Source organism: Trachypithecus francoisi, unplaced genomic scaffold, assembly GCF_009764315.1.
Source record: "Trachypithecus francoisi isolate TF-2019V2 unplaced genomic scaffold, Tfra_2.0 Lachesis_group3, whole genome shotgun sequence".
In the NCBI taxonomy this organism is placed as follows: Eukaryota; Metazoa; Chordata; class Mammalia; order Primates; family Cercopithecidae; genus Trachypithecus; species Trachypithecus francoisi.
Window position 1 is genome coordinate 12,213,928 of NW_022681468.1, and position 13,754 is coordinate 12,227,681.

Consider the following 13,754-nt stretch of genomic DNA (forward strand, 5'->3'; position numbering starts at 1 on the left):
TAGCCTCTCAGTCCCTGTTTCCTCAATTGTAGAATGCAAGGAGCCCCCACGTCGAGTCGCCATGAGGACTGCATGAGTACGTGTCACCTTCTGTAACAGCATCTGGCAGGTGGCAGCCTTATGATGGCTTCCATATTACAGATGGGGGTCTGCGGCTCAGAGAGAGAAAGTAACCTCCTCACGTTCACATGGCTCGTGGTGGCATCCAGTTGCACCTGGTACCCCCCACTGCTGGAGTCTTTCTGGCATGCTACCCTGCTTCCTTCATCCTTTGTGAACCGAAATCTGTCCTCTGGGCCCCTCTGTCATAGCTGCAATTGCCTTGCATTCTGGCTGGTTGTGCATAGCACAGTCCTAGCCTGTCTGCCACGGGTTCCTTGAGGACAGGGATGGCGTTGGGCTCCTGTGTGCAGCAGCATCTCCTGTTCCGACGTTGCCTGTGCTGCTGGTGTGCTTGCTTGTCCCAGGAAGTGGGCCAGCCTTTGAGCTTCCTCGTTTCAGGAATTTGGGATCACAGGACTGAAAGTCACATTGTCAGACAGCTAACAGCCCCCTCCTGGCTTTGGTATTGTGGGCACCTGGGCTCATGCCAGGGCACTGAACCAGATCATCATTCAGAGTGTGAATGGGGAGCGTGGGGTTGGCCAGATCAGAGAGACAGAGGGGACAGAGTCCCTTAGGTGAGGAAAGGAGGAGGAGAGGGATCAAGTTACCAGCACGTCATTCCCTCACAGAGGCCCAGGTCATGACTGAACTTGTGCTGTAGTTTTCTGTTTCTAATCACTGCCTACTGCCCACCTGGCCCAATAGGCATTTGAGTTTGGGATCCTTTCATTGGAAACCCTCATAAAACAAAACGTAAGACACCTGTTTTCTTGTACATTAGGGCTGCTCACTCCACCTTCTCAGGGGTATTACCCCCAGTGACTCCAGGGCTGCCCCTTTCTGGGGGAGGCTAATTTTATTGACTCATTTGTGCTTTGTGGGCACCTTCTCCCTGGAGAAGAGAAAAAAAAAATTTTTTTATTTCTTGCAAAAATGTAGAATGGAAAATGAAGGTTAGGCAGGCTCATGCAGGCCTGGCTCCTTGACCAGCACTCAGCATGGCTCCTTGTGCCTGCCTGCTGTCCTTGGTATGGCTCTAGGATGGGCATCTAGTGAAGGCCAGGTGCAGGGCAGTTCTCCAGGTGGCCTTGGATGATTCAGTTCGCCCCCACTTCTTTCTCTTTTGTAGTTCTCAAGAATAACTGTAGCATGGGCTGGGAATGCAATACCCTGAGATAGGGAAGGACTGGCCAGAAGAGCCCAGGTTCAGTTCCCATCCTCCCTAGAAACATGGGTCTCCTTCCACACTTCAGTCCAACAAGTCACGTTGCCCCTGGGTATAAAACCCAGTGCTACGGAGTGGATACGGTTTGTTTGGCCCCACCTTGTCTCATGTCGAGATTCGATTCCCGGTGCTGGAGGTAGGGCCTGCTGGGATCCTGTTTGGACCATGGGGGCTGATCCTTCATGAATGGCTTGGTGCCATTTTTGTGGAAATAAGTGAGTTCTCACTCAGTTTCTGAGAGCACTGATGTTAAAAAGAGCCTGGTGTAGCCTGGCCGACATGGCTAAAAAATTAGCCAGGCATGGTGGTATGTGCCTGTAGTCCCAGCTATCCAGGAGGCTGAGGTGTGAGGATTGTTTAAGCCTAGGAGATTGAGTCTACAGTGAACTGTGATCATGCTACTGCACTCCAACCTGGGCAACAGAGTGAGACTGTATCGAAAAAAAGAAAAAAAGAGCCTGGTGCCTCCCTCCCCTCTCACTTGCTTCTGCTCTCCCACCATGAGATCTCTGCACATGATGGCTTCCCTTGTCTTCCACCATGAGTGGAAGTAGCCTGATGCCCCAACCAGAAGTGGATGCTGACGCCACACTTCTTGTACCGCCTGCAGAATTGTCAGTCAAATAAACTTCTTTTCTGTATAAATTACCCAGCCTCAGGTATTCCCGTATAGCAACACAAACAGACTAAGACACCCAGGGAAGGCTGCCTTCTGGGGTTCCTCAGCTGCTCTGCAAATGGAGCACACACAGATGAGACCCTGTGTATCCCAGGCAGCTTTCCTGAGCCTTGGGGACCCAGCTTGCAATGAATCCTAGGCTTCTGTTATCCTTTGCTGCCATCTGTCAGTAATAAGCGCACTTCATGTAACTCGTGTGTGGGTCTCACTGGACTCAGGCAAGTTGGTCACTAGTGCACAGTGAACCTGCTTTGCATCAGATGTAAGATTTGGTCTCAGATGTGCCTGGCCCTAAAGCCTGTGTGGGTCCTTTCTTTTGTGCAGTTGGAAATCCAGGAACATGAGCCACGTGACAGCCAAAGTCACAGTTGCAGTAACTTACATGGAGGATGATATGATTTGGCTCTGTGTCCCCACCCAAATCTCACCTTGAATTGTAATAATCCCCATGAGTCATGAAGGTTTCTCTGTAGCAACCTGCTGCTCAACATGTAGCCACCCTGCCAGTAACCTCAGCATCACTGGGACCTTGTGAGAAATATGGGACCTCAGGCCCCATCCCAGACCTGTTGAATCAAAATTTGCTTTCTAAAAAGACACACAGGAAATTTGTGCATACAGTAAAGTTTGAGATTCATTAATTTAGCAAAATGGATAAGACTGGAAAGCAGCTCACCTGCTTTCTAGCTCAGTGAGCTGGAGCACGTCTCTGAAATTCTCTGATCCTCAGCTGCAAGAAGGATTGAATCATTAGAAGTTGCCTTTTTTTTTTTTTTTTTTGAGACGGAGTCTCGCTCTAGCCCGGGCTGGAGTGCAGTGGCCGGATCTCAGCTCACTGCAAGCTCCGCCTCCCGGGTTTACGCCATTCTCCTGCCTCAGCCTCTGGAGTAGCTGGGACTACAGGCGCCCGCCACCTCGCCTGGCTAGTTTTTTGTATTTTTTAGTAGAGACGGGGTTTCACCGTGTTAGCCAGGATGGTCTCGATCTCCTGACCTCGTGATCCGCCCGTCTCGGCCTCCCAAAGTGCTGGGATTACAGGCTTGAGCCACCGCGCCCGGCCAGAAGTTGCCTTTTTTTTTTATATCTACAAAATATAGGTACAACCCCAAAATAAGCAATTTCATATGGTTCAACCAAATACTTATTTTGTTGGATTGCTATGACAATTCATTTTAAAATGAGATAAGAGATAGAAAGCATTTTGCTACATAGTGGGTGTTTGCTCAATGGCAATTACTGCCTGTGTGCAGGGAGAACAGCCTTGATCACCTTACCCCCACGGGTTCCTGTGAAAACCAAGCAAAAAAACCCAGGTATATGCAACTTTTCATTTAACTGGAGTCTATAATAGAAGCTCCCTGCTGTGTAGGCCATTCTGTTCCCTCTGAATCACCCAGTATGTCTGAGGGGGCGTTATCCCAGTGGATTTACAATCTTCCCCAGAAAAAGCATGCTTCCCGTTTCCATGTGGAAAGTCATCACCAGGAAGGGCCGACTGAACTCAGTGCCTGGAGAGGGTGGGAGGTCAAGGTCTGGGTGAGGCCTGGGGGTGAGCTGAATGCTGATGGCTGCAGCAGCTTCAGAGCCCTTCTCATCCAGAGTCATCATGGCCTTATGAGTGACCTGCAAGGAAAATTCTAGAATCATCAAGCCACCCCATAGGAAGGACAAACCAGGCCTTTATGTTGGGACCAATTTTCTTCTGTTCTGTTACTTAACCCCATATGTATCCATCTACTCACTTACTCAGTCAGTGTTCTTCTATCTACCCTTTAAAAAATTCACTATCCATCTACTGCTCTTACATACTCCTGTCTGACTGTTGTCCATCCATCATTGATACATTCAACCAGCCAGCCAGCCAACCATACTCCACACCTCTCAACCATCTACTTACCTCTGCATGCACCACTTACGTATTCATATACCTGTCCATGCACCACTCACTTACCCACCTGTCCATGCATCATCCATACACCCTGCTACCCATGCATCTTTCTATCCATGATTCCAGCTATTCACTATTCACCTATTCATTCATCCAATCACCAGTCTCCCCATCTATATCCATTTTTATGGCTGGCATCTGCACTTTACTGATTGCAGCATATTTTGAATATCACACCTATCTGTCCATTCACCCATTTCTCCATCCATTCATTCATGCATTCATCCAACCACTCTTTCACCCAATCATTATTGACTTAATCTTTCATTCACTTCATTTTGCTAATTTATCCTCACTCATTCAATCACTCGTTTATTCATGAGTTTATTCCATATGCATTTATTGAGTACCGATGCTGTGTACTCCACTGTGCTGGGGATGGTAGGGATAGAAACATGGATTTGACTAACTTTGAAAAAGCTCATCATTTGATCGGGAAGATAAGACAGGTAAAGAAAGCAAGAGTGGAAAGTTATCAGGAGAGATTTCTTTCTGCTTTGAGTGTGGGGGTGAAGGATAACAACAGAGAAACCTTCATGGAGGAGGTAACATTTGTGCAAGGCCTTGAAGAATTGATATAACTTGAATATTCAGAGATGGGGGAGAACATTTTGGGTGGTTTGAAATTAAAAAGTCTGGGCTGGGTGCGGTGGCTCACGCCTGTAATCCCATCACTTTGGGAGGCCGAGACAGGTGGATCATGAGGTCAGGAGATTGAGACCATCCTGGCTAACACGGTGAAACCCCATCTCTACTAAAAATACAAAAAAAAAAAAAAAAAAATTAGCCGGGCGTGGTGGCGGGCACCTGTAGTCCCAGCTACTCGGGAGGCTGAGGCAGGAGAATGGTGTGAACCCGGGGGGCGGAACTTGCAGTGAGCCGAGATTGCACCACTGCACTCCAGCCTGGGCAACAGAGTGAGACTCTGTCTCAAGAAAAAAAAAAAAGTCTGAGCCAAAGTCAGAAGGTGAAAACTGTGGGGGCATGTAGGACACCGTGAAGTTCAGTTGAGCAGGATGCTGTGTATAGTAGGAGACATAGTCTGGACAGGAGGGTGATGACTAGATAATGGAAGACTGGGAAACCTTCAGTTCCCTGAGGACCAAGCTGTTCCCCATGTTCCCTGTCAGTTCCCCCACCTTTTTTTTTTTTTTTTTAACATAACTTGTACTTTAGGTCTAAAAGCAGGAGTAATCTCCCCAGGAAACGTCCTCTACACTTCCAACCTGGAGACGTGATTTGCATATCTGCTTTCCCTTTCCTTATTTCCCTTGGGATCCCCAGTGTCTTGACAAAGCAGGTGGCAGTCGCAGAATCAACACAAGGAAGCAAATAGCAACTTGCAAAGTTAAAAGAAATAGCGTCTCCTGTCTTTAAGGAGGTCCTGGACATCTCCCTCCAGTGTTCATCAAAAGACACTGAGAGGCCCTCTGAACACACTGGCCCCAACCTACTTTAGAGATGTTCAGTCCAGGCTGCCCAGGGAAGCCTCCACCCACAGTCACTTGTGGGAGGAGCATCTCCGGTCTGTAGGTTCTAGAAATGGAAAATTTGGGGAAGTGGAAATCGAGTTCTCTGTGGAGAGACAGAAATTGGGTTGCAGTAGAGATCCTGAAACAGCTTCTCACTTTCTTCCCTGCTTGGGGTCCCTCTGGCCCACACACCCGCTCCATCCCATTCTTGGAGGGGCAGTGGGTGTGAGCTTTCTAAAAGGCATACCATCACCAATTGACCTCAGCGTGGGAAGGGGGTTGTAACTACACTGACATGGAAGCCCTATGAGGACAATGTTATTCTCGTGTGATAATAGCAGGTGATACGATGATGTTCCCAGGAACCCAGAGCGGGCACACCTTGCCTGTTCTGGGGATCTGTCAAGCCTTCAAAGAGCCAGTGATAGCTCTGCTATGCCGTGAATAAATAATAGGAATCCCAGAGAGGGCTGGGTCAAGAAAGAGCACGCCAGGATGAGGAATTTGCACACACAAAAGCCCAGGGCTGAGGAACAGCCTGGCAAGTTCAGGAAACTGCAGGGAGCTCAGTAGGTTCCAGGAATAAGCATGGGGGAGTTGGGAACACAGAAAAAAAGGCCGAGGAGGGAGAAGGCTGAGACTGGGAGAGGCCAGAGCACCAGGCTCTTCAACAGCGTGAGAGGCCAAGGGAACCCATGACAGGTCATTGTGTCTGCAGCAGAGGTGGGACTTGGGACCAGCCTCCAGATTCTGGGCCAGTGGTCTCTCCAGTCCTTCCTCCCCAGAACCCAAACTGATATCTTCAAGGAGGCAATAGCAGTGCCCCAGAGAGTGACAGAGCCCTGAGGGGGAACAATACCATGGAGGTGACAGCATCCCAAGGGGTAACTGTGTCCCTGCGGTGACAGTGCCATGACAATGTGTTCTGGGGGTGATGACGCCATGGGTGGAAGGTGATAGTGTCCTGAGGGCAATAGTGTCTTGGAGGGGTGACAATATCTTGGGGTGACAGTGTCCTAGAAATAACCATGCCTGGGGAATGACAGTGTTCTGGGATGTGACAGTACTCTGGGAAGGTGACAATATCCTGAGGAATGACAGTGTCTTGGAGGTGAGATGTCCCGGGTGATGTGACGGCATCCTGGTGGATAACAGTGCTCTGAGCAGGGACAGTCCTGGTGTGACTGTGCCCTGGAGGTGACAGTGTCCTGGGATGATAACGCCCTTGAGGTGACTGTGCCCTGGGGATGTTTTACAGTGGCTGAGGGAGAAGGTGGGGCCCGGACTTCCCAGGGCTCTGCTGTGTGCGGGCTACCTGGTCCTGAGCAGACTGTCCCACTTAATCAGTGTTTCGGGCAGCAGGGCATCTTCCGGCTGCCTCTTCTTGCCCCTGTTGGGGAAGATGAAGAAGGTGGTGGTGTTCCCAGCATGGTCCATCTGCAGCACAGAGCATTGCAACTCAGGGTCGTGCAGGAAGCGGTGGCTGGCCTTCTCCTTCATCATGGGCACCCACACAGCCCTGTGCTCACCTACAAAGAACTCCTTTGGGCTGGTGGCACGTGAGTCAAAGGGCTTCATCCACTCAGCTGAAGGGAAGAGCGACACAAATGTCATCCTCACAGAGAACCGAGAACGGGCTTGGGGTCACCCTTCTGGCAGCTTGTGGGAGTGGGGAAAGCACCTTGGATGCTGAAATCTTGGAGTCCACACTCAGGAAGCCAAGCCCCACTCAAAAACTCACTCCTGAGAGGTCCCTTAGTACTTGTGTGGCCCTGGGGCTGAGCCCAGAGCCTCCCTGAGCTTCTGTCCTCATTTGAAAATGATTAATACTATTAGAAACTATTACAATAGTATAATAAGATTATAATCACATAAACACAGATGCTCTCTCATCTCCTTAATCTCTCCTGGAGGTGGTTAATTTAAAAAAAAAAAAATGTATCACTGTGGCAAAAGCTTCTTGAAGGTAGGTGTGGATTTGAAGGCTGGGTTCTGCCTGGCTTTGAAATCTAGGGCAAGTTACCCCACTTTGTGTCAGTTTCTCATCTATCAAGTGGACATGATAATATCTATCTTGTCGGGTTGTGATGAGAATTAAAATTAAATATGCATACAGCCGGCATGTTAATAAGAATTTCGTAGTCAATATGTGTGTGTATGTGTAACCATGCCTACAAATAAACACCATCAACAGTCATAGATGCATATTTGAGTGATGCCTCACTGGCTCAGGCAAATAAGCTTTCTTCTTTTTAAAAAATCTGTTTTCTTATCTGTAAAATGGGAATATTGATCTTAGGCATATCTGCTAAGATAAGATTGGTCTGTTTCACCCAGGTGAGAGTCAAGGGAGATTGTGGGGTACACACTTTGAGATCCACAGAGCACTATACGAATGTGAGGATTGAGTTCACCTCCTGAGTCCTGAATGAGAACAAGGGGATAACAACAAGCATCCCCTGCCTGCCCCCAAATGGTCACCATGGCGTCATGTGTCTATTAAACTAAGTCAGGCATTAACAGCAGTGGATTTGAATGTCATGACCGTATTGTTTAAACACACACAATGGTGGGGACATGCAACCTGTTCACTGTCTTGGAAAAGATTAAGGACTGTAAAAAAAATTTCGGACTCTTCCTGCTCTAATCCATGCCTCCTAAGGCCTGCCAGAGGAAGGAAATTCAGGTTCCTTAATACAGTGGTGGCTTCTAGAGTTACTCAAAGGGGAGCTCATAGTCTTCCGTTAGCAGAATCACCTGTGTGAGGAAGGGAGGCGAGCTTCTTCAAACGCAAGGTCATGGGTCTTGGACTCACCCCACTGAAATCAGAATCACTTAGGATAGGTATGAGATACCTGCATTAAACAAACTCTCTAGAAAGTTCATATGCACATTAAGTTTGAAAAACTCTTCTTTAAAAACAAACTTTTCCAGTGTCATTAACATGGAGAAGGGGATGAGTTCCGTGTTACTGGAGGCATTCAAGTAGAGACATCAAGAATTCAGGGGCAAACACTCACTGAGTGTCATCTATATCTAAGTCAGGAGGGGACACTTTCCAGCTGCTGTGAGGGGTGGGGCTCGGGTGTGGCTGGAGCCTGGGTTCTGGGATTCTGGGAAGGAGATTTGCGTTGGGCACACACACTCTTACCTCTGAGGAGCACGTGATTCACCAGAACTGCTGTGGTTTCACTGCTGAGGTCCTTCTCCCAGGCCCCGAGCTTCCCCTGGGTCTGCTTCTCTATGTATTTGTCAATGTGTTTTTGGGCCTCCTCTAGGCTCTGGTTGGCCCTTGTGCCCAGGCCACTGAACCTGCGCTGGGCCATGGTCAAGAGGAGCCGGAGACCCTGCCCAGGGAGCCTGAGCATCAGATCCCAGAAGTCCTCCTGGATCTCCACCTCAGGCACCACAGTGAGGTTGAACCCCAGGCCCTCCAGGAGTTTGGTTCTGCTGGCCACTGGGACCCCCCGAGAAAGCATGGCCAAGGCCAGGGAGATGCTCACCAGGGAGAAGAGAATGTTCTCTCCAGGGGCATTCACAGCCAACTGTCTGTAGAGTTTGAAGGCAAAGTCTATATTGCTCACAGAGACTTTGTGGCAGGGCAGAGCAGGCCCAGGGCTGCTGTCCTGGGGGCCAGAATGGATGAGATCCGAAGCTTCTTGGTCAACCAGAGCCACACAATGAGCCCTAGCCACGAGCACAGTGACCAGTGGCCACCACCAAGGGGCTTCCATCCTCTGGGGTCCTTGGTCTGAAAGCAGCATGGCAGAGAGGACAACAACAATGTCAATGGTAATGATAACGATAATGTGTGATATTCACAAAGTGTCTGCCCTGTGCCAGGCACCCAGCAAATACTTCAAGACTCTCCTTGCCTCTCCTGGGGGCTCCTTCCCATCGCCTCCTCCGCACCCCACAGCTTCCTGCTCACAAACAGACATGGGGGATCTCTGGACAAAGTCAGAGCCCCTCCTCCAGAGGACCCTTCTATGAATCCTGGCTGCGCCAGTTCCCAGATCTACAACCTTGGGCGATCCACTTAGCCCATCTGAGCCCCACTTCTTATCCCTGACCTTAGACTTGCAGGAAGCTTGTGAGGAAAGGCGGGCCAGGAGGTGCCTCATGGTACAGCAAGGAGTGCAGGTCCTTGCCTCTCAGGATCTTGGCTTCCACTCTGTGGGATGCTGCTAAGAATCCCCACATCACAAGGCTACAGAAATTCAAAGTGTGCACGGAGCACACGCAGCCCAGGACCTGGCACAGAGAGCCCCAGGAGTGGCAGCGGACTTGGGGCCTCCCTTCCAGTGGTCTGACTCAGCAGGCCTCCGTGGAGTATGGAATCCATTTTGGCAAGGGTCTGAGCTGGTCCTGGACCCCCACTTAGGGAACCACTGTGATCCTTTTAACAGGAAAATCAGATGCGTTCACTCCCTGCTGGAGACTTCCAACGGCCCTATAGCAATCAAGAGAAATCCTGTGTTTCTCACCACACCTTCGGAGGCCCTATATGACAGGGCCCTGCTAGCCTTTCTCACCTCCTCTTTTTTTTTTCTTTTTTTTGAGACAGAGTCTTGCTCTGTCACCCAGGCTGGAGTGCAGTGGCGTGATCTAGGCTCACTGCAACCTCCACCTCCCAGATTCAAGTAATTTCCTAGTAGAGACACGGTTTCCCCATATTGTCCAGGCTTGTCGAACTCCTGACCTCAGGAGATCTGCCCACTTCGGCCTCTCAAAATGTTGGGATTACAGGCGGGAGATACCGTGCCTGGCCTCTGACCTCCCTCTGACCGTCCTTTCCCTCCCTCCCTCTGCTCCAACCATCCTGGCCTTCTTGCTAGTCTAGAACTTCCCAAGCTTCTTCCTGCTCAGGACCTGTGTTCTTGCCATTGGCTGCCCGGAGCAGCCTTGCTCTCACCCCTTCCACAGCTCACTTTCGTCCTTCACTCAGTTGTCGGCTCAAAGGTCACCTCCCCAGAGAGACCCCACCTCTGCCCTTGCCACCCTCACCCTGCCTGGTTTTCCTGATGCCCATCTGGCATGATAGGACATGTTTGTCTGGTTTCTCCACTAGAAGACAAGCTCCATGAGGGCAGATTCTACTCTGTCTCATGCATGGTTCATTCCTAGTGCTCAGGGCAGAGTGCTCTCTCAACAACATTTGCTGATAAAAACAAATCGTTCATGGGCTAACCTTTGGGGGGCCTCTTTCTAGGGCTTCAGCCTTACCTAGAGCACAGGCATTTTCCTGCCTCTCTGGGACCTAACACTGGGCTGTTCCTAGCTTTCTGTGCCACAAGTGCTTGGCCTCACATGTCCACTCTCAGCTTGGGTTAATAACTGACAGAATCGACCATCATCACAACCGCTTGTCCTGCCTCCGATTTTCCATGGGACCTTGGGCAGCCCTGGGCCTTTCTGAATTTGAGCTTCCTCATCTCTGTAAGAAACAATCAGCTCAGCCTCAGCCTCCAGGAAAGCCTCTGTTCCCTGTGATTTACTTATTGACAGAGAACCAACCATCTCCATTTACCCATTTGCCTGGTAATCTGCTTTGGTGAATATCTTGGTTTTGCTGAAGTTTGCACTTTCATTGTCTTATCTTTAACCTTCATTCATTCACTCATTCATTCATTGAACAAACATAGACAAAACGTCTGCTACACGTCAGGACTTGAATTGCACGCTGGGGACACAATATGAGAGAGACACAGTGGCTCTCTTGGGGAGGCTCGGGTCCTGTGGGACAGACAGGCAGAGATCTGTGCAGGGTGGTGTATGCTGCGTGGCCAGGCTGGTGACAAGCTGTCTCGGGTCCAGTGCTCTGTCCACGTTCGCATTCTCTAGGTGGGGTTCCATTGTACCTTGCTGGTGAGGGTGTAGTTGGAACCTAGCAACAGCAGGGCTTCCTCTGAGGGCCCACAACCATGGAGCTTTTGAGCAGAAAGGATGCCCTGGTCCAACCTGTGCCTTGGACAGACAGGAACACTGAGGCCCGGAGAGACACTCATTCATGTACTCGCTGACTCACTCACTGAATGAATATTCAGCAGTCAGGGCAACAGGGACTGGCAGCCTGGGCCCTGCCTGGAAGGAGCGTGCCAGTGATTGCAGGGAAATGCGGGGAGCTGATTACAGCTCAGTGAGGAAAGGACGATGGCAGTTAGAGGCGAACCGCAAAGGGTGAATGAGGAGCCTATAGGAGGCGTGGAAGGTAGAAGTTCCTGGAAGGCTTCCTGGAGGAGGTGGCACCTGAACTGAAACTGGAAGATGGAGCAAGAGAGAGGCAGGAAAGGGATTTGGGGATTTCAGCAGAGGCAAGAGCATGCTTGAGGCCGTGGAGGCAGGGTGAGTCAGCACCACTCCAGATTGCTGCCTATATGCACAGCTCCTGTTGCACACTGGGCACTTGAGTGTGTGTGTGTGTATATATAGGTGTGTGTAGCATGATGATCTAACTTGTGGCAAGTTCAACAAGTCAGCTGGGGAATTGGGGATCTAGCCCCACCCACAGCCCCCAACTCACCTGAAAGTGAATGCTTTCCGTGAGCTTTTGGAGGAGCTGGGGAGATTCGGCAGGTTTAACGGCCCTTGAAAAACTGCGTTCCTCAGGGAGGGCTGTGATGGGCTGGATTTCTGGGAATAACTCAAACTGAATAAGGCTGCCCTTGGCTCAGTGTCCACCCTTGGCAAAGACCAACAGACGAAAACAACCTGCCCTCCATTAGGGTTATGTGGAAATCCGTGTGTGGAGAAGAAGGAGCTGCGGAACGTGGGCGGTGCCCTGGAATTGGGGCGGGTGCCCTGGAATTGGGGCGGGTGTCCTGGAATTGGGGCGGGTGCCCTGGAATTGGGGCGGGTGTCCTGGAATTGGGGCGGGTGCCCTGGAATTGGGATGGGTGTCCTGGAATTGGGGTGGGTGTCCTGGGTGCAGGTTCCACCACTTTTGTTTTGCCTGACACTCCCAGGCCTCAGTTTCTTCCCTCGCCCTCCTTACTGCTCAAGGTTGACAGGAAAGTTAAGCCTAGTGATATACACAGAGGTTCTAGCAAAAGGCTGAGCAAATTGGAGCAATGCTCCGCCCTCTCCTGGTCACATTCTTTTGCCCAACACACATTATGGACACTTAACTGTTGTGTCAGACACTGTGCTCATCACAGGAGCAGAGAGACGCCCAGGTCGTAGTTCTTGCCTCCAAGGAGCTTGAGTTACGGTATTTTTAAATGTCATAATTGCTTTTTCATTCGGGCTGTAATACTTTTTAAGTTGTAATGGCTAGTTACAATGTAATGATTGCTTCTTTGGGAAAGTCGATAGAACTTTCCCCTTTCATGCAATGTGAACAGAAAAGTTAATATGTACTCAATAGAAAGAGTGTTTGCAAAGCCTTAGCGAATCAAACGCTTTGTCTTTCCTGAGCTGGCTTGGAGGCAGGGATGGCACAAGATGACCTGCAGATTGAGTGCGGATAAGATTCCCAGGAGAAAACGGGTCTGAGCCAGAACTAATTTTCTTCCAGCTTTGCCTGTTATTACTATATTTTTGCTCTGCTTATCCACTGTCTTGACATCAATAGCCACACGGTCACCTCTTGTTGACTTCCTAAAACCTTCAATTCTTGATGTTCACATCAGGGATGGCACCACAGGGGTCTATTATGAGATTCATTGTATTCATTCATTCACTAATTCATTCATTCATCATGGAATGCTTACTGCATCTGAGGATGATGCATCAAATACTGGGGAATAAGGCAAATCCTGCCCTCAAGGATTTTTTTAATGGCTTTATTGAGATATAATTTATATATTATACATTTCACCCACTCAAAGTGTGCCATTCAATATTTTTAGTATATTGACAGAATTATATAACCATCACCACAATCGAATTTTATTTATTTATTTATATTTCAATACGTTTTGGTGGAACAGGTGGTATTTGGTTACATGAATAAGTTCTTTAGTGGTGATTTCTGAGATTTGGGTGCACCTGTCATCCAAGCAGTGTACACTGCACCCTATTCGTAGTCTGTTACCCCTCACACCCCTCCCACCCTTTCCCCAGAGTCCCCAGAGTCCATTGTATCATTCTTGTGTCTTTGCGTCCTCACAGCTTAGCTCCCACTTATAAGTGAGAACATACAATGTTTGGGTTTCCATTCCTCAGTTACTTCACTTAGAACAATGGCCTCCAGTTCCCTCCTGGTTGCTGTGAATGCCATCCCTCTGTTCCTTTCATGGTTGAGTAGTATTCCACGGTATATATAGACCACAGTTTCTTTATCCACTTGTTGACTGATGGGCATTTTGGCTGCTTCCATATTTT

General features: G+C 49.4%; 1 protein-coding gene across 1 annotated transcript; it reads right to left on the reverse strand.

The window, feature by feature from the left end:
* Nucleotides 1–3,422: 3,422 nt before the first annotated feature.
* On the reverse strand, nt 3,423–9,322 carry LOC117069720 (putative serpin A13). Its single transcript, XM_033188176.1, has 4 exons — nt 8,581–9,322; nt 6,745–7,015; nt 5,412–5,532; nt 3,423–3,632 (listed from the first exon to the last, which is right to left on the reverse strand). The coding sequence occupies exons 1-4, from the start codon at nt 9,191–9,193 to the stop codon at nt 3,423–3,425; spliced, it is 1,215 nt and encodes a 404-aa protein (XP_033044067.1). The 5' UTR covers nt 9,194–9,322.
* Between the last annotated feature and the right edge of the window lie 4,432 nt (nt 9,323–13,754).

Excerpts from the sequence above, each read along its gene's own strand:
- LOC117069720 (XM_033188176.1), bottom strand. The coding sequence starts at position 9,193 with ATGCTGCTTTCAGACCAAGGACCCCAGAGGATGGAAGCCCCTTGGTGG. Across the intron at positions 7,016-8,580 it reads GAATCACGTGCTCCTCAGAG|CTGAGTGGATGAAGCCCTTT; the intron begins GTAAGAGTGTGT and ends TCTTCCCTTCAG. Across the intron at positions 5,533-6,744 it reads GACAGTCTGCTCAGGACCAG|AGAACTCGATTTCCACTTCC; the intron begins GTAGCCCGCACA and ends GTCTCTCCACAG.